Here is a 23,799-nt window from a genome sequence, read left to right on the forward strand (position 1 = left end):
TTGGCACACACGCTGGCAGGCAACTTCAATTAGATTACAATAGCAGACTGATGTTTCACAGTCAAAAAAGTTTTTTTATTAAATATTTACACTACTGTTATAACAAATATGATTGGTGGCACTAGTTGGCAAGTGGGCCTGGCACACACGCTGGCAGGCAGGCAGGCAACTGCAATTAGAGTACACTAGCTGACTGATGTTTCACAGTCAAAAACGTTTTTTTTTTTTAAAAATATTTACACTACTGTTATAACAAATATGATTGGTGGCACTAGTTGGCAAGTGGGCCTGGCAAATACGCTGGCAGGCAGGCAACTTCAATTAGATTACACTAGCATACTGATGTTTCACAGTCAAAAAAGTTTTTTTTTTAAATATTTACAATACTGTTATAACAAATATGATTGGTGGCACTAGTTGGCAAGTGGGCCTGGCACACACGCTGGCAGGCAACTGCAATTCAATTGCACTAGCAGACTGATGATTCACAGTCAAAAAAGTTTTTATTTTAAATATTTACAATACTGTTATAACAAATATGATTGGTGGCACTAGTTGGCAAGTGGGCCTGGCACACACGCTGGCAGGCAGGCAACTTCAATTAGATTACACTAGCAGACTGATGTAAAAGTTGTTTTTTTAAAAAAGTTACACTAATGTTACAACAGATAGGAGTGGTGGCACTGAGGATGGAAGTAGGCACAGTATATGCTGGCAGCCTGACACACAGGCTGGCACTAGTGGCAGGCTGGCCTGGCAACTAAAATTAAATAACACTAGAAGACTGATGTAAAAGTTTTTTTTTTTAAATTTACACTAATGTTACACCAGATATAAGTGGTGGAAAACAGAGCTATTAATCACAGTATATGATGTGGGCCTGACACACAGGCCTGATGGAAAATTAAATTAGATTACACTAGCAAAATGATGTAAAAGTTTTTTTTTTTTAAATTTACACTAATGTTAAGCAGATATCAGTGGTGGCACTAATCACAGTATATGCTGTGAGCCTCACACACAGGCTGACAGGCAGGCAAATGCAAATAAAATTACACCAAAAAAAAAAACGACTGAAGTTCTAGCCCTAAAAAGGGCTTTTTGGGCTGAAGTTCTAGTCCTAAAAAGGGCTTTTTGGGGTGCTGTCCTTACAGCAGAGATTAGATGAGTCCTTCAGGACTGTAGTGGACTCTAAATCAGCAGCAGCACTAAACCTCCTCTCACTAAGAATGCAGGATCGTAATGAATCTAAAATGGCTGCTGCCCAGGAGCTGGGAGGGTCTGTGAGGGAGTGTCTGCTGCTGATTGGCTGAAATGTGTCTTCAGACTGTGAGATACAGGGTCAAAGTTTCCTCAATGATGACGAATAGGGGGCGGATCGAACATCGCATATGTTCGCCCGCCGCGGCAAACAAGCTAAGATCGCCGGGAACTGTTCTCCGGCGAACAGTTCGCGACATCACTACTGATGTGTTATTCTGTGCAAAATTGTGTATTTTCTTCTACGTAGCTCTGTAGCTGTTCTCTGTGTGCTGCCTAGTGTTCTTATAGGTCAGATACGACCAATCATGCTGTGCTCACTACGTCTTTGCAGCATATTCCGCCCGCACACTCACTCAGCGTTCTCTGATTTGCTGCTACCTCAGTGAAAAAACGCTCCACAATCCTTTGCAGAGTGCGATGGGAACATATACTTGACCTTCAGGGTATCTGACACCACATTTTTTTCCTATCCGTTGACCTTGTAGACTGTGGTGTATGTACTTGTCTAGGCATAACCTGTAGGTTTCCCCTAAAGCCTCAGTTATAAATTTAAAAGCTTATTAATGCTGGTAGGAGGGTAAAAGGCAGTACATGGTTAATAAGTATGAGAGCCTTTTTTTTAAGATGATCGTGCATGACAAGTACTGCAATCTATTTTCACCTGAAACAAGTATTTACTGAGACAAAACGCGTAGGTGCGCGGAATTCCGGTTATTTGCACAGTTCTAGTATAGCAACAAAATGACCATTTAAATAAACAGATCATGTGATCCTGTGATTACATAACCTTTTTCTGCCTACAACATGCAACCAAATATATTAAGTTTGTGCAGGAGTTGTTTGAGTGCTGCTATTTGCACAACCCACGGTGACTAGATAGGGGCACTTGCCAGTTTCGCCCAACTGCTTGGGACAAGGCTGCAAGTGCCTCGACTAAAATATATCTACAATATGGAGGGAGAAAAATGCTTAAATTGTGTGTTATGATTGGGTCACCCTTATTTAGATTGTATCTTACCAGTAAAAAAATATTCAAAGTAAAAAAAAATCTGGGAACCAAAGCAGTGAGGTCGAACAGTTTGTAGGTGTCAGGGAGAGCTGTAGGACATGAAGGGGAGGGCATGTGTCAAAGTAGAAAGACGTTTTCTATGGAAGAAAGGACCAAGCAGTTTATCACTGGTGGTCAGAAGGTTTTTTACACCCAGAGTTAATGCAGTGATCAGCAGTTTCCTAGGCTGGGCGTCTGTACAAGGCATATATCACGCAGATTAAATGTAAAACCTACAACAACCTTCTTATTTATTGCTGCTAACATGTTTTTCTCTATTTTGAAATCGTAGAAGATAATTAAAGTTAAATAAACTTACATTGTGCATCCTTTGTTTGTGTTTGTCCAGATGAAGAGGATGACATATTAAAAGTGGAGATAACGGACGATTTGTATGTAAGGGACGAGCAGGAAGCTCCAGAACAAGAAATGTGTGAAAATTTCAGCACAGGTGAGTGTATGCATATGTGACATGACAAAGGGGGCACGGGTTAATGTATGTGCCTGAGTGATACAGGAGACAGGTGAGTGTACGTGATACAGTATGTGTGTTATGTGTCTCAGGGACTCAGGGTACATGTTTGATGTGTCTTAGTGATGACGGACTGTGGTGAGTGTATGTGTGTGATGTGTCTGAGGGTTACAGGGTACATGTGAGTGTATGTGTGATGTGTCTGAGGGATACAGGGTACAGGTGAGTGTATGTGTGATGTGTCTGAGGGATACAGGGTACAGGTGAGTGTGTGTGATGTGTCTGAGGGATACAGGGTACAGGTGATTGTATGTGTGTGATGTGTCTGAGGGATACAGGGTACAGGTGAGTGTATGTGTGTGATGTGTCTGAGGGATACAGGGTACAGGTGAGTGTATGTGTGTGATGTGTCTGAGCGATACAGGGTACAGGTGAGTGTACGTGTGTGATGTGTCTGAGGGATACAGGGTACAGGTGAGTGTATGTGTGTGATGTGTCTGAGGGATACAGGCTATAGGTGAGTGTATGTGTGTGATGTGTCTGAGGGATACAGGCTATAGGTGAGTGTATGTGTATGATGTGTCTGAGGGATACAGGGTACAGGTGAGTGTATATGTGTGTGATGTGTCTGAGGGGTACAGGGTACAGGAGAGTGTATGTGTGTGATGTGTCTGAGGGATACAGGGTACAGGAGAGTGTATGTGTGTGATGTGTCTGAGGGATACAGGGTACAGGTGAGTATATGTGTGTGATGTGTATGAGGGATACAGGGTACAGGTGAGTGTATGTGTGTGATGTGTCTGAGGGATACAGGGTACAGGTGAGTGTATGTGTGTGATGTGTCTGAGGGATACAGGGTACAGGTGAGTGTATGTGTGTGATGTGTCTGAGGGATACAGGGTACAGGTGAGTGTATGTGTGTGATGTGTCTGAGGGATACAGGGTACAGGTGAGTGTATGTGTGTGATGTGTCTAAGGGATACAGGGTACAGGTGAGTGTATGTGTGTGATGTGTCCGAGCGATACAGGGTACAGGTGAGTGTACGTGTGTGATGTGTCTGAGGGATACAGGGTACAGGTGAGTGTATGTGTGTGATGTGTCTGAGGGATACAGGCTATAGGTGAGTGTATGTGTGTGATGTGTCTGAGGGATACAGGCTATAGGTGAGTGTATGTGTATGATGTGTCTGAGGGATACAGGGTACAGGTGAGTGTATATGTGTGTGATGTGTCTGAGGGATACAGGGTACAGGTGAGTGTATGTGTGATGTGTCTGAGGGATATAGGGGACAGGTGAGTGTATGTGTGTGATGTGTCTGAGGGATACAGGGTACAGGTGAGTGTATGTGTGATGTGTCTGAGGGATATAGGGGACAGGTGAGTGTATGTGTGTGATGTGTCTGAGGGATACAGGGTACAGGTGAGTGTATGTGTGTGATGTGTCTGAGGGATACAGGTGAGTGTATGTGTGTGATGTGTCTGAGGGATACAGGGCACAGGTGAGTGTATGTGTGTGATGTGTCTGAGGGATACAGGGCACAGGTGAGTGTATGTGTGTGATGTGTCTGAGAGATACAGGGTACAGGTGAGTGTATGTGTGTGATATGTCTGAGGGATACAGGGTACAGGTGAGTGTACGTGTGTGATGTGTCTGAGGGATACAGGGTACAGGTGAGTGTATGTGTGTGATGTATCTGAGGGAGACAGGGTACAGGTGAGTGTATGTGTGTGATGTATCTTAGGGATACAGGGTACAGGTGAGTGTATGTGTGTGATGTGTATGAGGGATACAGGGTACAAGTGAGTGTATGTGTGTGATGTGTCTGAGGGATACAGGATACAGGTGAGTGTATGTGTGTGATGTATCTTAGGGATACAGGGTACAGGTGAGTGTATGTGTGTGATGTGTATGAGGGATACAGGGTACAGGTGAGTGTATGTGTGTGATGTGTCTGAGGGATACAGAGTACAGGTGAGTGTATGTGTGAGATGTGTCTGAGGGATACAGGGTAAGTATGTGTGTGAGGGATACAGGGTACAGGTAAGTGTATGTGTGTGATGTGTCTGAGGGATACAGGGTACAGGTGAGTGGATGTGATGTGTCTGATGGGATACAGGGTACAGGTAAGTGGATGTGTGTGATGTGTCTGATGGGATACAGGGTACAGGTGAGTGGATGTGATGTGATGTGTATGAGGGATACAGGGTACAGGTGAGTGTATGTGTGTGATGAGTCTGAGGGATACAGGGTACAGGTGAGTGTATGTGTGTGATGAGTCTGAGGGATACAGGGTACAGGTGAGTGTACGTGTGTGATGTGTCTGAGGGATACAGGGTACAGGTGAGTATATGAGTGTGATGTGCCTGAGGGATACAGGGTACAGGTGAGTGTATATGTCTGATGTGTCTGAGGGATACAGGGTACAAGTGAGTGTATGTGTGTGATGTGTCTGAGGGATACAGAGTACAGGTGAGTGTATTTGTGTGATGTGTCTGAGGGATACAGGGTACAGGTGAGTGTATGTGTGTGATGTGTCTGAGGGATACAGGGTACAGGTGAGTGTATGTGTGTGATGTGTCTGAGGGATACAGGGCACAGATGAGTGTATATGTGTGATGTGTCTGAGGGATACAGGGCACAGGTGAGTGTATGTGTGTGTGATATGTCTGAGGGATACAGGGTACAGGTGAGTGTATGTGTGTGATTTGTATGTGTGTGATGTGCCTGAGGGATACAGGGCACAGGTGAGTGTATGTGTGTGATGTGTCTGAGGGATACAGAGTACAGGTGAGTGTATTTGTGTGATGTGTCTGAGGGATACAGGGTACAGGTGAGTGTATGTGTGTGATGTATCTTAGGGAGACAGGGTACAGGTGAGTGTATGTGTGTGATGTATCTTAGGGATACAGGGTACAGGTGAGTGTATGTGTGTGATGTGTATGAGGGATACAGGGTATAGGTGAGTGTATGTGTGTGATATGTCTGAGGGATAAAGGGTACAGGTGAGTGTATGTGTGTGATGTGTCTGAGGGATACAGGGTACAGGTGAGTGTATGTGTGTGTGATGTGTCTGAGAGATACAGGGTACAGGTGAGTGTATGTGTGTGATGTGTATGAGGGATACAGGGTATAGGTGAGTGTATGTGTGTGATATGTCTGAGGGATAAAGGGTACAGGTGAGTGTATGTGTGTGATATGTCTGAGGGATAAAGGGTACAGGTGAGTGTATGTGTGTGATATGTCTGAGGGATACATGGTACAGGTGAGTGTATGTGTGTGATGTGTCTGAGGGATACAGGGTACAGGTGAGTGTCTGTGTGTGTGATGTGTCTGAGGGATACAGGGTACAGGTGAGTGTATGTGTGTGATATGTCTGAGGGATACAGGGCACTGGCGAGTGTATGTGTGTGATGTATCTGAGGGATACAGGGTACAGGTGAGTGTATATATATATATAAATATATGTGTGTGTGATGTGTCTGAGGGATACAGGGTACAGGTGAGTGTACGTGTGTGATGTATCTGAGGGATACAGGGTACAGGTGAGTGTATGTGTGTGATGTATCTGAGGGATACAGGGTACAGGTGAGTGTATATGTGTGTGATGTGTCTGAGGGATACATGGTACAGGTGAGTGTATGTGTGTGATGTTTCTGAGGGGTACAGGTGAGTGTACGTGTGTGATGTCTGAGGGATATAGGGTACAGGTGAGTGTACGTGTGTGATGTGTCTGAGGGATACAGGTTATAGGTGAGTGTACGTGTGTGTGATGTGTCTGAGGGATACAGAGTACAGGTGAGTGTATGTGTGTGATGTATCTGAGGGATACAGGGTACAGGTGAATGTATGTGTGTGATGTGTCTGAGGGATACAGAGTAGAGGTGAGTGTATGTGTGTGATGTGTCTGAGGGATACAGGGTACAGGTGAGTGTATGTGTGTGATGTGTATGAGGGATACAGGGTATAGGTGAGTGTATGTGTGTGATATGTCTGAGGGATACAGGGTACACGTGAGTGTATGTGTGTGATGTATTTGAGGGATACAGGGTACAGGTGAGTGTATGTGTGTGATGTTTCTGAGGGATACAAGTTACAGGTAAGTGTATGTGTGTGATGTGTCTGAGGGATACAGGGTACAGGTGAGTGTATGTGTGTGATGTGTCAGAGGGATACAGGGTACAGGTGAGTGTATGTGTGTGATGTGTCTGAGGGATACAGGGTACAAGTGAGTGTATGTGTGTGATATGTGTATGAGTGTAAACACTAACTTATACGTATAGCTTCTACCCCAGCAATCTGCCTGCATGATGTTTTAGTAAGAACTACTATAGGATTAAAAATAACTTTTCTTTTTTATGACACGATGAGTCCACAGATCATCTTAATTACTAATGGGATATTCACCACCTGGTCAGCAGGAGGAGGCAAAGAGCTCCACAGCAGAGCTGTTAAATAGCTCCTCCCTTCCCTCCCACTCCAGTCATTCTCTTTGCCTACATTAGTGATAGGAAGCGGTAAAGTGAGGTGTTAGATTAGATTATTCAATCAAGAGTTTATTATTTTTAAAGTAGTGCCAGAGTATGCTACTTTGTTCTAGGGTGTAGCCTGGTTCCATATCAGTCTCTTCAGTAGGGCTTTGGTGGCTTTAGAGCAATGGGAACTTGTGGGACATAATTCTCACTGCGCCTCTCATATTATGATGTTGCCCTATCTTCTATTGCCTGAGGTGGATTTACTCAGACTTTTATTTCTCCACAGGTCTATGTGAGGGATAGGACCTTTCAAGACTTTGAGCTGCCTTAGCTCTCAGGCAAATGTAAGATAAGTGCTACTTTTTTATTCTGGGGCCAAAATCAAAAACTCAGAGGAAAAGTGGGCACTTTTATTTACACAATATGAAACATATAAAGCTCAGTTAACAGGGGCTCTTTATGTTTGGGAAATCAAACTCTCATTGTATGGAGAGTAATTTGACGGCTATAATTGCAGGCACTGGGGCTGGGAGTTAAGCTTATTTTAACATCACTATGGTGGTTATTTCTCTCAACGGGTTAATCAAGCAAAATAAGCAGTTCGAGAGATAAATGTACAGTAACGTCCACGATGGGTGGGCCTATCGGCTTTGCGCGCTTTCCTGTAACTGCGCAGCACTCTGAGACACGTCTTCTGTTGCAAAGACGGCTGAAGAGCGTGTCACTAGAACCGCATGGTTTTTTATGTATTGAGCAGGCGGTTCTAGTGCTATTTGTCTACGTATTTTGTTGCTGAAGTACCGGATCATCCCAGTTCCACTAGAAGGGGATAGTGAATCCTGGTTGGCGGTCAGGTAGGCGCCTCAGCAGGGTTGCTGAGGTGTAAGGGTGTCTGATTGAAATTCATTGGGCTTTAATTTCTATGTGACATAGCAGAGTAAAAAAGTTACAGGTTTAAATTTAAAGGCGCAGTAATGTGTTTTTTTCTGTACAAAGTTTTTTATTCATTTGGAGTTTTTTTTAATTCATACATAGTAAACAGCATGGACCAAGAAGCCTTGCAAAACGTCACTTGCTCCTTATGTTTGGATGTTAATGTGGAACCACCTGTCCCTTTCTGTCCCTCATGTATTGAGAGGACTTTAGCCTATAGGGAAAAGATTTTTTCTGAACAAAATTTTTCAAAAGCGGATGCTGTCCAGGAGTCTAATGACGAGGGTCAAGGTATGCCGCAGCTTTCTCCCCAAGCATCCCAAATTTTACCGCCCACACAAGCATTGCCCTGCACTTCTGCTCTAGCGCCCGCTGGAGTTACTTTAAAAGACATAGCTTTTCTCATGTCTTCTACAATTTCTGATGCATTGTCTGCTTTCCCAATGTTGCAGGGCAAACGTTAGAGGAAAACCAGACATTCAGTAAGTTCTGATGCAATTGTTGCAATTTCGGAGGTACCCTCCCAAGGTCACGAAGAGGAGGGTACTGCTGTTGCATCTGAGGGTGAAATCTCAGACTCAGAATGTTTATTGTCTTTGACGGACTTGGAGGTTGTAACTTTTAGGTTTAAACTAGAACACCTCCGCTTGTTGCTCAGGGAGGCTTTGGTTACTTTGGACGACTGTGACTCCATTGTAGTGGTTGTCCCTATGAAGTCTAGTAAATTGTACAGATATTTTGAGGTTCCTTCTTACTCAGACGTATTTCCAGTCCTAAAGCGAGCTTCGGAGATCATTACTAAGGAGTGGGAGAGGCCATGTATACCCTTTTCTCCCTCTCCTATTTTTAAGAAGATGTTTCCCATAGCTGACTCTTTTTCAAGGAGGCTTGGCAAACAGTTCCTAAGGTGGAAGGGGCCGTTTCCACCCTAGCCAAGAGAACTACTATTCCCATAGAGGTTAGATGTGCTTTCAAAGATCCAATGGACAAGAAGTTAGAGGGTCTACTTAAGATGATTTATGTTCACCAGGGTCTGCAATGGCAGCCAGCTGCGTGCATTGCTACCGTCACTAGTGCGGCGGCTTATTGGTTTGATGCATTGTCTGAGTCTCTCTGGACTGAGACTTCCTTGCAGGAGATCCAAGACAGGATAAAGGCTCTGAAGCTAGCTAAGGCATTTACTACGGACGCTTACCTTCAAATTTTTAAACTGGGAGCTAAGATTTTGGGTTTCTCTATTCTAGCCCGCAGAGCCTTATGGTTAAAACCTTGGTCTGCGGATGTTTCCTCTAAGTCTAAGCTTCTGCCTATTCCTTACAAGGCAAGACCTTGTTTGGACCTGGTCTATCAGAAATTATTTCTGATATCACTGGAGGTAAGGGTCATCTTCTCCCTCAAGATAAGAGAAACAAACAAAGGATGATTTCAAAGGAAATTCTTCATCTTCCTCTTCTAAGCAGAAACAATCCAAACCTGCATGGAGACCTAACCAGTCTTGGACTAAGGGAAAGCAATCCAAGAAGCCTGCTATTGAAGCCAAGACAGCATGAAGGGCATGCCCCCAATCCGGGACCGGATCTTGTAGGGGGCAGACTTTCCTTCTTCACTCAGGTTTGGGTTCAGGATGTTCAGGATCCCTGGGCAATAAAGATTGTGTCCCAGGGATACAAACTAGAGTTCAAAGGTTTTCCTCCCAGAGGCAGGTTTCTTCTTTCAAGATTATCTGCAAACCAGACAAAAAGAGAGGCGTTCTTACAAATGCGTAAGAGACCTCTTCGCCCTGGGAGTGATTGTTCCTGTTACAGTACTGGAACGGGTCAGGGTTTTTATTCCAATCTGTTCGTGGTTCCCAAAAAGGATGGAACAATTTAGACCAATTTTAGACCTCAAAAGTCTAAACAAATTTCTAAGGGTTCTGTCCTTCAAGATGGAAACTATTCGTTCCATTCTTCCCTTAATCCAGGAGGGTCAATTTATGACAACTGTGGATTTAAAGGACGCATACCTACATGTTCCTATTCACAGGGATTATCACAAGTTCCTAAGGTTTGCCTTCCAGGACAAACACTTCCAGTTTGTAGCTCTTCCTTTCGGTCTTGCTACTGCTCCCAGAATTTTCACAAAGGTTCTGGGGTCACTGTTGGCGGTGCTTCGGTCACAAGGCTTTGGGGTGGTGCCTTATCTGGACGACATCCTAGTCCAGGCGCCATCCTTTCAACAAGCAAGATCTCACACCGACATGGTGATATCTTTTCTGAGAACTCACGGGTTGAAGGTAAATTTGGAAAAGAGTTCCTTAGTTCCAGACACAAGGGTAACCTTCTTGGGAACCATAATAGACTCCCTGTCTATGAAAATTTTTCTGACAGAAGTCAGGAAATCAAAGATTATCGATACTTGCCTAGTCCTTCAGTCTACTCCCCGTCCATCAGTGGCTAAATGTATGGAGGTAATGGGGCTGATGGTGGCGGCAATGGACATCATCCAGTTTGCTCGGTTCCATTTCAGACCTCTGCAGTTAAGCATGCTCTGACAATGGAACAGAGATTGTGCGGACTTGTCTCCTCGAATAACTCTGGAGCAGGAGACAAGGGACTCTCTTCAATGGTGGTTGTCTCTGTATCGTCTTTCGCAGGTCATCTTGGGTGATTGTGACAACAGACGCCAGCCTTCTGTGGTGGGGAGCAGTCTGGGGCTCCCTAAAAGCTCAGGGAGTTTGGACTCAGTCAGAGTCTGTTCTTCCTATAAACATTCTAGAACTGAGAGCAATCTTCAGTGCCCTTCTGGCCTGGCCCCAGTTAGCCTCACTCCGGTTTATCAGGTTCCAGTCGGACAACATAACTTCAGTGGCTTATATCAATCATCAGGGAGGAACGAGTAGTTCCTTAGCGATGACAGAGGTAACCAAAATAATCCAGTGGGCGGAAGCCCACTCTTGTTGTCTATCAGTGATCCATATCCCAGGGGTGGACAACTGGGAGGCGGACTTCCTGAGCAGGCAGACCTTTCATCCAGGGGAGTCGGAACTCCATCCGGAAGTATTCTCCAGCCTTATTCTCAAGTGGGGTCAGCCGGAATTGGATCTCATGGCATCCCGACAGAATGCCAAGCTCCCGAGATACGGGTTGAGGTCCAGGGATCCCCAGGCGGAGCTGATAGATGCTCTGACAGTCCCTTGGACCTTCAGTCTAGCATACCTATTTCCTCTGTTTACTCTTCTTCCTTGGGTAATTGCTCGAATCAAACAGGAGAGGGCCTCAGTGATCCTCATAGCACCGGCCTGGCCTCACAGGATTTGGTATGCAGATCTGTTGGAGATGGCATCTCTGCCACCTTGGAGACTTCCATTGAGGAAGGACCTTCTGATTCAGGGACCCTTCCTTCACCCAAATCTAGTTTCTCTGAAGCTGACTGCTTGGAGATTGAACGCTTAATTTTATCCAAGCGGGGGTTTTCTGACTCGGTCATAGAGACCATGATTCAGGCTTGTAAGCCTGTAACTAGAAAAATTTACCATAACATTTGGCGTAAATATCTCTATTGGTGTGAATCCAAGGGCTACTCATGGAGTAGAGTTAGGGTTCCAAGAAGGTTTGGAGAAAGGCTTGTCGAAGAGTTCCCTAAAGGGTCAAATCTCGGCCTTATGTATTTTGTTACACAAACGTCTGACGGATGTTCCCGATGTACAATCATTTTGTCAGGCCTTGGTCAGGATCCGTTTGAGCCTATGCATTCCTTATATATCAAGTTGTTATCTTGGAAGGTTTTATTTCTTGTTGCTATTTCTTCGGCTCGTAGAGTGTCAGAGCTCTCGGCATTGCAGTACGAGTCTCCTTACCTTATTTTCCATTCAGATAAGGTAGTTTTACGTACAAAATTAGGATTTCTTCCTAAGGTTGTTTCTGATCGGAACATTAATCAGGAAATTGTTGTTCCTTCTTTGTGTCCTAATCCTTCTTCTCAGAAAGAACGAATTCTGCACAATTTAAACGTGGTCCGTGCTTTAAAGTTTTACCTGCAGGCGACTTTCGTCCGTCTTCTTCTTTGTTTGTGATTTTCTCAGGCAAACGTAAGGAACAGAAAGCTACGGCTACTTCTCTTTCTTTTTGGCTGAAGAGTATCATACGTTTTGCATATGAGACTCCTGGACAGCAGCCTCCCGAGAGGGTTACCGCTCATTCCACGAGGGCTGTTGCTTCCTCATGGGCATTCAAAAATGAAGCTTCTGTGGAACAGATTTGCAAGGCTGCTACTTGGTCCTCTATTCACATTTCAAGTTTTATAAATTTGACACTTTTGCCTCGGCTGGGGCCGTTTTTGGGTTAAAGGTTCTTCAAGCAGTGGTGCCTTCCGTTTAGGTTCCCTGTCTTGTCCCTCCCGTATCATCTGCGTACTCTAGCTTGGGTATTGAATCCCATTAGTCATAACAAAGAAAATTTATGCTTACCTGATAAATTTATTTATTTTTTGACACAATGAGTCCACGGCCCGCCCTGTTCTTGTAAGCCAGGTTGTGGGTTATTGTAAACTTCAGACACCTCTGCACCTTGGCTTTTCCTTTCTTTCCTTAACTTCGGTCGAATGACTGGAGTGGGAGGGAAGGGAGGAGCTATTTAACAGCTCTGCTGTGGTGCTGACCAGGAGGTGAATATCCCATTAGTAATTAAGATGATCCGTGGACTCATCGCATCAAAAAATAAATAAATTTATCAGGTAAGCATAAATTTTCTTTTCTTTCTAATTACATGGTGAGTCCACAAATCATCTCTAATTACTGTTGGGAATATCACTCCTGACCAGCAGGAGGAGGCAAAGAGCACCACAGCAAAGCTGTTAAATATCACTTCCCTACCCACAATCCCCAGTCATTCCCTTTTTTCTGTAGTGCAAGGAGGAGGTGATGTTTAGGTGTCTGATGAGAAGTTTTCTTCAATCAAAATTTTATTATTTTTTTAGCAGGGTAAGCTTACTCTGTTCTTTTCTGGGGTCTAGCCTTAATCCACATCAGCCTCTGCAGTAGGGCAGTGGTGGCTTTTGAGCACTTAAGAACTTGTGAGGTACAATCCTCACTGCGTTTTCTCAAGAATCTGCTACCCTAACTAGAAAACCTGAGTAGGTTTACTCAGTTTTTCTCTCTTCACAGGTCCATGTGAGGTGCTGCACCCTCTCAAACCAGGTGAGCTGTTCTGCTGCCGGACAGCACTTTCAGGTAAGTGCCCTTTTAATTTTCTTTTGCAAGGAGATTGCTGGCACTTGTTACAGCTAAAAACTGTCTTATTTAATATGGGACTTTATTAAACCTTCATGTTTGGGGTTTCTTTTAGGCAGTTTGGGCATTGAGACTGTGAGGTGATTTATGGTGGCTCAGTGTGTTATAGTAGTTTTTATACTTTAACTTTTGGTTATGGAGATTACTGCTGTAAGCCGTTTTTTTAGGCAGTTAGGGCTCTGTAACCGCTCTGTATTTGAAAAAGAGGATTGTTTCTTCTGTGAGGGAAGTCACTCTGTGAGCTGCAGTACAGGTAGGCACCTCAGTAAAGCTATTGAGGTGTATAGGTAGCCTGAGGTCTATTTGGTTTGTTGCGCTAACACACATTTCTATTTAAAGACACAGTACACATTTATTTTTTATTTTCAAATAAATAATTTTTATACTTTATCCTTATTTATTACATAAGATGGATCAAGAGGCTTTTCAAACCATTATCCTAGGCAAAGTTGCTGCTTGTCAGTTATGTTTTGATGGTCAGGTGGAACCCCCAGTTCCTTTTTGTTCCTCATGCATTGAGAGAACTTTAAGCTATAGAGATAAAATATTTGATCAAGTTCTGGCTATTCAGAGTGTCGCTTCCCATAAGCCTGAGGAAAAAGATATGTCGGTAGCATCTGAGGGGGAAATCTCAGACTCAGACAGTGTAATTCCTTGTTCTGATCCTCAAGTGGTATCCTTCAGATTTAAGATAGAACACCTTCACTTATTACTTAAGGGGGTTTTGGCTACTTTGGACGACTCCGACACAACTATCGTAGTCAATCCTAAAAGTCTAGTAAATTGAACAAATACCTTGATGTTCCCTCCGTGGTGGAGGATTTGTCTGGTTCCTGACCATGCTGCGGAGATTATTGCTCGAGAATGGGAAAGATCTGGTGTTCTCCATCTCCTATTTTTAAGAAGATGTTTCCTATAGGGGATTCTATTAAGGAGTCATGGCAGACGGTTCCTAAGGTAGAAGGAGTGATCTCCACTTTGGCCAAGAGGACTAATATTCCCATAGAGGATAGTTTGTTCTTTTAAAGATCCAATGGATAAAAAATTGGAGGCTTTACTAAAAAAGATGTATGTCCACCAAGGTGTACAATGGCAACCTGCGGTGTGTATCACCACTGTTACCAGCGCTGCGGCTTACTGGTTTGATGCATTGTCTAAATCTCTTTTAATGGATACCCCTCTTGATGAGACACAGGACTTGATTAAGGCTCTCAAGTTAACCAATTCCTTCATTACAGATGCTTCCTTACAGGTTATTTAACTGGGAGCCCAAATTTCTGGTTTTGCGGTCCTAGTGAGCAGGGCCTTGTGGTTGTAGTCCTGGTCTGTGGATGTTTCATCTAAATCTAAGCTCATGGCTATTCCTTACAAGTGTAAGACCTTGTTTGGACCTTGTTTGGACCTGGTTTGGCAGAAATTATCTCAGATATTACTGGAGGGAAGGGTTATTTTCTTCCTCAAGATAAAAAGAATAAGCAGAAGGGACGTCAGAGTAATTTTCGTTCCTTTCGTAACTTTAAAGGCAAGTCTTCCTCCCCTTCCTCCAAGCAAGATCAAGCCAAGCCTTCCTAGAAGACCAACCAGTCCTGGAATAAGGGAAAGCAATCTAAAAAGCCTTCAGCTGAATCCAAGTCAGCATAAAGGGTTGGCCCCTGATCCGGGAGCGGATCTTGTAGGGGGCAGACTCTCTCTTTTTTCCCAGGCTTGGATAAGAGATGTACCAGATTCCCTGGCAGTGGACATTGTATCCCAGGGATAAAAAATAGACTTCAAATCTTTTCCTCCCAGAAACAGGTTTCTCCTCTCCAGATTATCTGTAGACCAGATAAAAAGAGAGGCATTCTTACAGTGTCAAGGACCTTACAGCCCTGGGGGTAATAGTTCCAGTTCCCTTTCAGGAAAGGGGTCTGGGATTTTACTCGAATCTGTTCGTAGTTCCCAAAAAGGAGGGAACTTTTGACCAATCCTAGATCTAAAATGTTTAAACAAGTTTCTCAGAGTGCAATCCTTTAAGATGGAGACTATACGCTCCATTCTTCCCTAGGTACAAGAGGGTCAGTTCATGACAACCATAGACCTAAAGGATGCATACCTTCATGTTCCCATTCACAGGGACCATCACAAGTTTCTGAGATTCGCCTTTTTGGACAATCATTTCCAGTTTGTGGCCCTTCCTTTCGGAAACACAGTTTCCAGAATTTTTTTTAAAGGTTCTGGAGGCTCTTTTAGCTGTGCTTCGATTTTGGGGCATTGCAGTGGCACCTTATCTGGATGACATTCTGGTTCAGGCGTCATCTTTTCAACAAGCAGAATCTCATACAGAGATCTTGTTGTCTTTTCTTCAATCCTATGGATAGAAGGTGAATTGGGAAAAAAGTTCTCTGGCTCCAGCTACAAGGGTCGTATTTTTGGGGACCATAATAGACTCCCTTTTAATGAAGATTTTTCTGACGGAGGTCAGAAAAAAGATTTTCTACCCTTGTCTTGCCCTTCAGTCCTTTCCACGGCCATTAGTGGCTCAATGTATGGAGGTTATCGATCTGATGGTGGCTTCAATGGACATCATTCCGTTTGCTCGGTTCCATCTCAGACCTCTGCAGTTATGCATGCTCAGACAATGGAATGAGGACTATACAGACCTGTCTCTGCATGTAGATCTAGATCAGGCGTCAATAGACTCTCTTCCATGGTGGCTTTCTCAGCATCATCTCTCCCAGGGTACTTGCTTCCGCAGACCCTCCTGGGTGATTGTGACGATGGATGCCAGCCTTCTAGGTTGGGGAGCAGTATGGATCTCGTTGAAGGCTCAGGGCTTATGGATCCAGGAGGAGTCAGTCCTGCCCATAAACATCTTGGAGCTGAGAGGAATCTTCAATGCTCTTCTAGCCTGGCCTCAGTTAGCCTTAGGCCGGCATATCAGATTCCAGTCGGACATCATAACCTTGGTGGCCTACATCAACCACCAGGGGGGAACTCAAAGTTCCTTGGCCATGACAGAGGTGGCCCGAATTATTCAGTGGGCAGAGACCCACAACTGCTGTCTTTCTGTGATCCACATCCCAGGAGTGGACAATTGGGAAGCAGATCTTCTGAGCAGGAGTGGGAACTTCATTCGGATGTGTTTTGCAGCTTAACCCTCAAGTGGGGGCAGCTGGAGTTGGATCTCATGGCTTCTCATCAGAATGCCAAACGTCCGAGATACGGCTCGAGGTCAAGAGATCCTCAGGCATTTCTGATCGATGCTCTGACAGTTCCTTGGAACTTCAGTCTAGCATACCTGTTTCCTCCATTAGCTCTCCTTCCAAGAGTCATTGCTCGAATCAAGCAGCGGAGGGCGTCTGTAATTCTCATAGCACCGGTGTGGCCTTTCAGGATTTAGTATGCAGACCTAGGGGAAATATCATCCTTTCGACCTTGGAGACTTCCTCTGAGGAAGGACCTTCTACTTCAGGGTCCCTTCCTTCATCCAAATCTCATTTCTCTGAAGCTGACTGCTTGGAGATTGAACGCTTGGTTTTATCTAAGCGTGGATTTTTAGAGTCGGTTATTGAGACCTTGATTCAGGCTCGTAAGCCTGTGACTCGCAGGATTTACCATAAGATCTGGTGTTAATACTTGTATTGGTGTGAATCCAAAGGATACTCTTGGAGTAGAGTAAGGATCCCTAGGATTTGTCTTTTCTCCAGGAAGGTCTGGAGAAAGGTTTGTCGGCAAGTACTCTAAAGGGTCAGATTTGGGCATTGTCTATTTTGTTACATCAGCGCTTGGCAGATGTGCCAGACGTGTAATTGCTTTGTCAGGCCTTGGTTAGAATTCGGCCTGTGTTTAAACCTGTTACTCGTCCATGGAGTCTTAGCCTTGTTCTTAAAGTCTTACAACAGGCTCCTTTTGAGCCTATGCATTCTTTAGATATAAGATGTTATCTTGGATTTTTTGTTTCTTGTTGCTATTTCCTCTGTTTTAAGAGTTTCTGAACTCTCTGCTTTACAGTGTAATTCCCCTTATCTTATATTTCACTTTGATAAGGTGGTTCTGCGTACTAAGTTTGGTTTTCCTGCCCAAGGTTGTTTCGGTCAAGAATATTAATCAGGAAATCGTTGTACCTTCTTTGTGTCCTAATCCTCCTTCTCACAAAGAACGCTTGTTGCATAATCTGGATGTTGTGCGAGCGCTAAAATTTTATTTGCAGGCAACTAAGGAATTTAGTCAGTCTTCTGCATTGTTTGTTTGCTTTTCTGGGAAACGCAAGGGTCAGAAAGCTACGGCTACTTCACTTTCCCTTTGGCTGAAGAGCGTTATTTGCTTGGCATATGAGACTGCTGGACAGCAACCTCCTGAGAAAATCACAGCTCATTCCACAAGGGCTGTTTCTTCTTCCTGGGCCTTCAAAAATAAAGCTTCTGTGGAACAGATTTGCAAGGCTGCAACTTGGTCATCTTTGCACACTTTTTCCAAATTCTATAAATTCGATACTTTTGCCTCTGCTGAGGCTTCTGTTGGGAGAAAGGTTCTTCAAGCAGTGGTGCCTTCTGTTTAGGTTCCTGTCTTGTCCCTCCCTTATCATCTGTGTCCCAACAGCAATTGATGATGATCTGTGGACTCACTGTGTCATTAGAAAGAAAACTAAATTTATGCTTACCTGATAGATAAATGTATTTATCTCTTGACACAGTGAGTCCATGGCCCGCCCTGTATTCAGACACTTTCTTTTTATATAAACCTCCGGCACCCCTGCACCTTGTGTTACTTCCTTTCTCTCCTTTCCCTTTTGTCAAATGACTGGGGGATTGTGGGTAGGGGAGTGATATTTAACAGCTTTGCTGTGGCGCTCTTTGCCTCCTCCTGCTGGACAGGAGTGATATTCCCAACAGTAATTGATGACAATCTGTGGACTTACCGTATCAAGAAATACATTTATCAGGTAAGCATAAATTTAGTTTTTCTGTGCCGTCTATCGATTAAAAATGGTGCCAGACTCTTCCCACACCTTGCTTTTGGTTCTTTCTATATTTGAAGCATTAGCCAAACGCAAACGACTCACAAATACTCTTCTAGGTTTGTTTTATGTGAATTTGCGCTTGCACAGGAAGTTGCATCGTGAAAATATGGTGCAGTATTGACATCGTCCCCCTGCTCTTTTGCTGTTAAAAACTACAGGATACACACACTTGTGCACAACGTTGTAACGTCATGTGGTATAACAAGCACTAGTATAAAGGGGAGGACTTAATGGGGATGGAGAAATTTAGCGGCCATTTCTAATCGATAGACGCTGCAAAAAAAGATATAAAATATTTTTAATCCCACAACATGACGCCAGAGCATTCCCGGGGGTGAAGCTTTATGTATTTACACTGTGTATACAGTCTCTTTAACCTCCGTTGTTTAGTTAAAAAATGTTGTTAATAATAGACGTGTATTCAGAGGTTTAGGATTCCTCTGAGGGCAACACACTAAGATTTGGATTTGCCCTGATCTTATTGCACTTTCAGAAGAAGAAATAAGTCTCCAAAAAGTGCGAGCGGCCTCTTTCTTCCACATTCTGAGGCATCCAAATACCCATGCCTAATTAATAAGTAAAGATATAACAGAAACTCTATTTAAGCACACAATGCACTGGGGTTTTTAAAGACCTTCATGGGTGCAAAAAGATACAGCAGCAAAGTGATAGGGAAAAATGACAGAGTTAATGGAATACGGATTTCATGTTGTCCCAAATGTGCTCTGTTATTTAATCGAATGGATTTGACTTGAAAAACCCTAGCTCAATGGCTCTTTAAGTAAAAATAAATAAATAGCTAACACATTAACCCTTTAAGTGCAAATAGTGATACTATCATTCGCACAATGTATTTAGACTTGATGATGGCCATGCATCGTCATGGGGGGGGCGTGGTGCTTTTAAAAACCGTATTACACCCCATCTGCACTTTACCAATCGTCACCAAGCCCATGAAACCCTGACGTGCCAGTAAGTCTTAAGGGTGTTAGATGGAGGGGTTGGTATTCAAACCTCTCGATCTCAGCTCCCGTAAGCTCTGGATACCCCCCAAGACTGACCGTTGTAAAGAGAATGTGATAACCTTTCAAACTGTGTGTGTCTTGGGGGTTAAAGTTTAAGCAGCATTTAAAAAAAAAAACACGCTATTTTTAAATGTATACATACCCTTATGAAAGACCCCTTGTTTTAAAGCCCCTCTTAAAAAAATAAAGCCCCTATATAGGTGTTAAAGTGGTGACTGTGGTAATAGTGATACTCTGGCGTGAATAAATGTGCGTTTATTTACACAGCGGCTCATGGGGCCTCCTATGCTCAGATGAAAGCCCCTTATTTATATGAGGATAACCCCTTCTGTTTGCTATAGAGTGTATAAAAAATGCATTTCTTCAGTTTTTCAAAACATGAGATATAAATAAAATAATGGTATAGTGTGAATCTTGGAAAAAGTGGGTTATAGAGTGGCGCACTAGGCTGAGCTCATAGCAGTATAAATATAAAAAAATATATCGATAAATATGAATATATAAGAAATATAGATATGTCAATATAATATAAATATAAGACCTAAAAAAGGAGAAGCATATAAAGGGATATATAAAAAAAAAACTGTAGTAGATATATAAATAAATGAACTAACCATCAATTAATAGTACCAAGATCAAAATCAATTTAATAACATATATGCACAAGATCTAAAATTGAAAAAGTTCATGCAGTGCTATAAGACTCTAAAATATGCAACTAAATAAATCAATAACAAGTAAGATGTGGCCACATCAATAAATAACTAAATAAATGGACAATAAAATATGATATGATAGTACCTCTAAATAAATAACATAGCGATAAATAACATCATAAAATCTGTCTAATAGATAAGAAATAAAGGCAACTATATGGTAATTCTGGTAGAAAACGGACAAGAAATGGCAATCTGCTATATCCAATTGGTGTGTCGAAGTCCGTATGACTGTTAATATTATAGATACAAGTAAATGATGTAAATGAAAGTTAATAGTGTGGATCGAAGTCTGCAACCTTTTGGTAATAAGGCAAAATGTCAGTACAAATACGGACCAAATTGTCTCTTATATAGCGTCCGTTTTGTAATCTAGGTAGAGTATTCCCATACGTTCCAGTTAGTAAGGTGGATCACAAAAGTCACTGACCAGTCAGAAATAAGTTAAAACATTGATGATGGAATAGTGAATGTGTTATCAAATGTACCTGACAGACTTAGTGGCTGCGAATGGCTGCGAGCGGCTCCGATGCTGTTACCATGCTCTCAACGGAGCAATCAGTTGTGAGCACTTTCTCGCTGAGTTTCACTCCCAAGCGTGACTCCAATAAATTTAGTAGATCCTCCCCTCCTTTCCAAATTCAGGATCTACTAAATTTATTTATGGAAGATATCAACAGGAATGATTGGGGAATAACCTTCACATATGACTATAATGTTAGAACAATTGATTTTCTAGATCTCACTATTGAAATTATTAACAACAAAATTCAGACCAAAACGTTTTTTTAAAAAGTAGATACAAATAATTATATACATTTTAACAGTTGTCATTTTGATCAATGGAAGCTTAATGTCCGGAAAGGTAAATTTTTAAGATTAAGGAAAAATTGCTCTACCATTGATGATTATAGGAGTCAAGCTAATGTACTGAAAGAAAGATTCGTAGAAAAAGGTTACAATGAGGAATATATAACGGAAGCCATACAAAGTGTGGAAAAAATAGAAAGAAACACGCTTACTAGTAAAAAAGAAAAAAAACAATCCAACCCTAAAGACTTTGAAACCACATTCATCACACAATATAGTGCAGATTTTAAACTAATCAAAAAAATTATTCACAAACATTGGCATTTAGTCCAGAAAGACCCAATTCTGAGTGAAATCACAGAGAATAAACCTAAGATCATCTACAGAAAAGCCAAAACATTAAAATCTATTCTAGCCCCTAGTGAGTTTAGAAAAGGTAAAAGCCATAACTTAGATATACATGGTAATAAACTCGAAGGGTTCTACCCATGTCACCAGTGCAAAGCCTGTGGTTTCAGTACAAAATGCAAAATGATAGAAGCCAGTAATTCTGATTCAAAAGTCAAAATTAGAGAAACTATTAGATGCTCTGACAAAAATGTTGTATACATGATACAATGTCCTTGCAAAAAACAATATTTTGGACAGACGAGCAGACTGGTAAGGGGTAGGATAAGACAACATCTTCTTAATATAGAATGGGGATATGAGGATCACTTACTTTCCAAACATTTTAAAGATTTCCATGGACAGAAAACTGAAGGTTTATTGTATTGGGGTGTTAAAAAGGTGAAACTCCATAGAGGAGGAAACATAATGAAACAGCTTTTATTGGCAGAAGCAGAACTAATTTTTAACGTTGCTACTCTGACCCCAGGGGGACTAAATGCTGAACTTGATCTCAACCCTTTTAACTAATGATATTATAGATATTAAGACAAACTTTTTTAAATATATGCTATTTTAAAAAGAAATTTCTGTTTTGGAAAGTTTTAAAGGAATTTTATATAATAAGAAATATTTTGGTAATTTTTTTATTTTTAATTTGGCTTATATATATATCTGGTATTCTTTATTTAATACAAATTCCATCAATTGATTAGTATAATATTTTTAACCCTTGGTATTAATATCTTTTAATTATTATTAATTATTCTATTTTCTACTGTAGAATCATGAGCTATTAATAAATCAGAGATTTTTTATTTAGAGTAATCTATAGAAGACCCAAAAACATGAATTTTAAAATTTTATATGTATATCCTAATCTGCTATTCTGCCTTTTATAGACGTATTATTTTGATACCTACAACCATAATATAATATATGATCTGTGGGACACATAATGTTAGACCAGATTCCTTCATTGTTTTTATAACTATTGGGTGAATTGAGAATCTTAAGTGAATAGTTAGTATAGGGGTTATAGTTATTTAGATTAGAGATTGTGTGTACTAGTATTTTTTCTTCCACCAAATTTTAAATTCTTAGTTTTCATAAACTTGAGATATTATTTTCTATAGCAAAATGTAGAAAAATGTATAATAAATTATGGCTAAAAGACAGAAAGTACCACTCACTTTCTATAAGTCATACCAATTATAATACTTATTTGACATTTTGAAAATATTTGATGTATTAATCTGGGAAATATGGCATTTGATACAAGTAATAAATAATAAGACCAGCAAATGATATATGGATCGGCTTGAAATGGACATTGTTCGATGAATAAAGTTTATTGAAAATGGTAACATATAGTTAAAAAGGCGGTACTAAAAAAGCCCATAAAAAGAGGATTGGGACCTATTATAAGTCATCTTGATGAAGGCACAACGTGCCTAAACGCGTAGATGAATGACTTACAACCTGTGAATTACCCAGTACGATAATTATAATACATATTTTTGCTGTTTGGAACACGACTGAGTGTTTTCAAATTTGGAATGCTTTTCCGCTATCCGGATTGGATGAACTAGTCAGGTGAAGAAGAAACGTACACGCCGACAGTAAAGACGCTGGAGTCACGCTTGGGAGTGAAGGGAAACTCAGCGTGAAGTGCTCACAACTGATTGCTCAGTTGAGAGCGTGGTAACAGCATCAGAGCCGCTCGCAGCCACTAAGTCTGTCAGGTACGTTTGATAACACATTCACTATTCCATCATCGATGTTTTAACTTATTTCTGACCGGTCAGTGACTTTAGTGATCCACCTTACTAACTGGAATGTATGGGAATACTCCACCTAGATTACAAAACGGACGCTATATAAGAGACAATTTGGTCCATATTTGTACTGACATTTTGCCTTATTACCAAAAGGTTGCAGACTTCTATCCACACTTTTAACTTTCATTTACATCATTTACTTGTATCTATAATATTAACAGTCATACGGACTTCGACACACCAATTGGATATAGCAGATTGCCATTTCTTGTCCGTTTTCTACCAGAATTACCATATAGTTGCCTTTATTTCTTTCATGTAATTGGCAAGAGTCCATGAGCTAGTGACGTATGGGATATACATTCCTACCAGGAGGGGCAAAGTTTCCCAAGCCTCAAAATGCCTATAAATACCCCCCCCACCACACCCACAATTTAGTTTTACAAAATTTGCCTCCTATGGAGGTGGTGAAGTAAGTTTGTGCTAGATTTCTACGTTGATATGCACTTCTCAGCATGCTGAAGCCCGGTTCCTCTCAGAGTACAGTGAATGACAGAGGGATGTGAAGGGAGTATTACCTATTGAATGCAATGGTCATCCTAACGGGGATCTATTTCATAGGT

The 23,799-nt window shown here is 41.9% G+C and overlaps 1 protein-coding gene across 3 annotated transcripts in view; it reads left to right on the forward strand.

Moving 5' to 3' along the window:
• The window catches only part of LOC128666734 (oocyte zinc finger protein XlCOF6.1), a 70,234-nt gene that overhangs the window by 32,145 nt on the left and 14,290 nt on the right, over positions 1 to 23,799 (forward strand). For all 3 annotated transcript variants that reach the window (XM_053721487.1, XM_053721486.1, XM_053721488.1), the window contains one exon: positions 2,661 to 2,762. In XM_053721487.1, the coding sequence (XP_053577462.1) occupies positions 2,661 to 2,762 (102 nt within the window). The remainder of the gene's footprint in view (positions 1 to 2,660; positions 2,763 to 23,799) is intronic.

This window comes from Bombina bombina, chromosome 7 (assembly GCF_027579735.1).
Source record: "Bombina bombina isolate aBomBom1 chromosome 7, aBomBom1.pri, whole genome shotgun sequence".
Classification (NCBI taxonomy): domain Eukaryota; kingdom Metazoa; phylum Chordata; class Amphibia; order Anura; family Bombinatoridae; genus Bombina; species Bombina bombina.